Source organism: Austrofundulus limnaeus, unplaced genomic scaffold, assembly GCF_001266775.1.
Source record: "Austrofundulus limnaeus strain Quisiro unplaced genomic scaffold, Austrofundulus_limnaeus-1.0 Scaffold195, whole genome shotgun sequence".
Taxonomy (NCBI): Eukaryota; Metazoa; Chordata; class Actinopteri; order Cyprinodontiformes; family Rivulidae; genus Austrofundulus; species Austrofundulus limnaeus.
The window spans coordinates 939,401-942,253 of NW_013952597.1; the positions used below are offsets into that span (position 1 = coordinate 939,401).

Consider the following 2,853-nt stretch of genomic DNA (forward strand, 5'->3'; position numbering starts at 1 on the left):
TGATCATATCACTCCTGTTCTGGCTTCTCTACACTGGTTACCTGAGGTTTTCAGGATTGATTTTAAGATTGCATTGATAGTTTTTAAATCACTGAATGGACTTGCACCGTCTTATATTTCAGAATTACTCACACCACATGCACCACTGTGACCTCTGAGATCATCAGATCAGTCAGTACTTATAGTACCCAGAGACTACAGACAGAGGGTTTCTGTTAGGGCTCCTGTTTTATGGAGTGCACTGTCACTTTATATCAGACAAGCTTCTTCATTGTCCTCTTTTAAATCTCTTTTTAAAACATTTTATTATGAGTTGGCTTTTAATTATGACCCTCGCAGGCGAAGCGTAAGCGAGAGTCATATTGTTTTCGTACTGTTTATTTTTTATTTACTTATTTTTTCAGTGATTTTTGGTCAACCGTAGCACAAAAACAGCTGCACCGATCAACATGAAATGAGTCAGGACTGTAGATGAGTCTGACCTACACTGCACCAGCCAACGGTTTGATGATAGACCCCATATTTGAGGAGGGGGCTCCTTTCAAAGAGGGGGTGTCAGGACATGCAAAAATGCTTATAACTCAGAAACTGTTCAACATAGGAGCTTCAGAGTCTTCAGATATTTTTTGTTGTTTAGCTCTGATTAGGGTGGGGCATAATCGTATCGTGTGCAATTAATTGTCAGAAAAACATTGATCGATTATAGCTCTGATGAAGCTCTATCCATCAGGCCCACCAATCAGTGGATGGTGAGGCGCATCAGATCCAGCGCTGCCCCCTTTGCATGTTTTATTTTTATTTTGTGCTATGTTTTTATGTGTTTTGTTCTTATTATGATGTAAAGCACTTTGTAACTGAGTTTTGAAAGGTGCTATCCAAATAAATAAATGTATAATTTGTTTACAAAAACTAGGGAAAAAAAATCTGAATGAAACAAAACCAAAAAAATCGTTAGCAGGATGAAGTGTATGTATGACATTAAATAAAAGACTGATTTAATGGTGAAAACTAGAAAAAAATCAACAGGATAAAGTGTGTGTGTGTGATTAAATAAAGTGACTCTTAAATGTGGGAATTGTAAAAAATGGTCATCAGGATGAAGTTTGTGTGCTGCTTGTGTTTTGTTGACATGCAGATGTGTGCCTTTGTTTTTGGTTATTGCATGATGATGCAAAGGTGTGGATAAAGTGTCACACTACCTGATAGTTCTGCAACAAAATGAGGCTGAGGTAGAACTCGGAAAAGGCCAGCTGCAGGTCTTGTATGTTTCTGTGTTTGCATCGCTCCTTCTGTGACAAGGCAAACACAGTCTTCCTCCTCCTGAGGCCCCGCCCACTGGCTGAGCTCTCCCTCTGGGCATCCAGCGAGGACTGAAGTTCGTTCTGCAGGGTGGCAAACCGCCGCTGGGCCTCAGCCAGCTTTTCTGCAGGTGATTGAGAAATAAGGTGGATTTAAAGAGAGAAGCACTGAAAAACATCCAGCTCAATTTGGTAGTGTGAGGTTGTAATTACCAGAATAAAAGGTGTTAATTTTGGCAAGTTCCTTTTCACATGTCTGGAAAAACTTCTCCTCAAACTTAGCATAGTACCTCTTGACTGTATCCTCATCCGTGACTGTGACAAGAGACAAAAAAAAATTTAAAAATCAGGAAAAGTTAGCTKGTTTAAGACCCTGTCACAGTAGTCCTGCAGTGCTGCCAGATCAGTTTGGACTTCTTTAAAACATGTAGGGCTGGAAAAAACAGCTTTGGGCAGATTGTTAACATTTGGGCTGCTTTTTTACCAGATTTGGCAGGTTTTTACATAGTATTCATAAGGAAATCATATCCAAGTATCAAGTATCACTACAAAATGGTATTTTGTTGTTGTTCATTTATTTAAGAAGGGAATGTGCATGTTACAGAAAATGCCAGAATTAGCCATGGAGGCTAGTTTTCATCTGTAGACCCTCATCTGTATTGGTTAATATCAACTGTAAACACACCCGAGGAGACTGGGTTAGATTCTGAGGACCTACCCCCTTCTTCAAATACTTGATTTGACTCAATTTTTTCTTATTTCAAGAATCTTACCAAGTAAATGTTCTTACTCCACTGGCAGAAATGTTTGACTTAATTTGAGTCAAATTTTCAGACTAACAAGACAAATAATCTTACACATTCTGAAAACAAGATGATTATTCTTACACAATCAGTTCTTGTTTAGTAAATCAGTCTCAAATCAAGATCAACAAGACTTTTTGGCTGATAAAATGTTTTAAAATTTGGTAAGATGGACAGGTTTTGCAGTGTAAACCTGAGAAGTTCACTCAGAATATGTTGTTCTTTAAGTCTGGGAGTGATCAGCTGCATGGGCTCTAAACAGCTCCTTTGTTTTTCCAGGATTGATTTGGAGGCGGTTCAGTTTTCACCGGTCCACAAAGTCCACAGCCAGTTCTCGGCACTCCTTGTCGTCACCATCACTGATGAGGCTGACTTCTGTGGAGTCATCTGAAAACCTTTGTAGGAAGCRGTTGGTGGAGTTGTATGAAAAGTCTGAAGTGTAGATGGTGAAGACAAATAGTGCCAGGACCTTTCCTTGTGGGACCCCTGTGCTGCAGATGATCCTGTCCGACACACAGTCCTGGTTGTGAGCTAGTCCAGAATCCACGACGCCAGGTGATGGTCCACACCGATAGACTACAGCTTGTCCCTGTTTGTGCAGCTTCCTCATTTGAAAGAAATGGATGCATCTATGCCAGAGGTAGGACTGCCACAAACGATTATTTTAATAATCGATTAATCACCGATTATTTATTTGATTAGTCGACTAATCGGATCATATGTTAATTGAATATAAAACATACAGCTTATCA

The 2,853-nt window shown here is 39.6% G+C and overlaps 1 protein-coding gene across 1 annotated transcript in view; it reads right to left on the reverse strand.

The window, feature by feature from the left end:
• Nucleotides 1-2,853, reverse strand: part of LOC106524673 (xenotropic and polytropic retrovirus receptor 1 homolog) — a gene marked incomplete in the record, with an annotated part of 79,454 nt that overhangs the window by 34,021 nt on the left and 42,580 nt on the right. Inside the window, 2 exon segments of the mRNA XM_014018574.1 lie at nt 1,200-1,423; nt 1,512-1,613. Coding sequence (XP_013874028.1) covers nt 1,200-1,423; nt 1,512-1,613 — 326 coding nt within the window.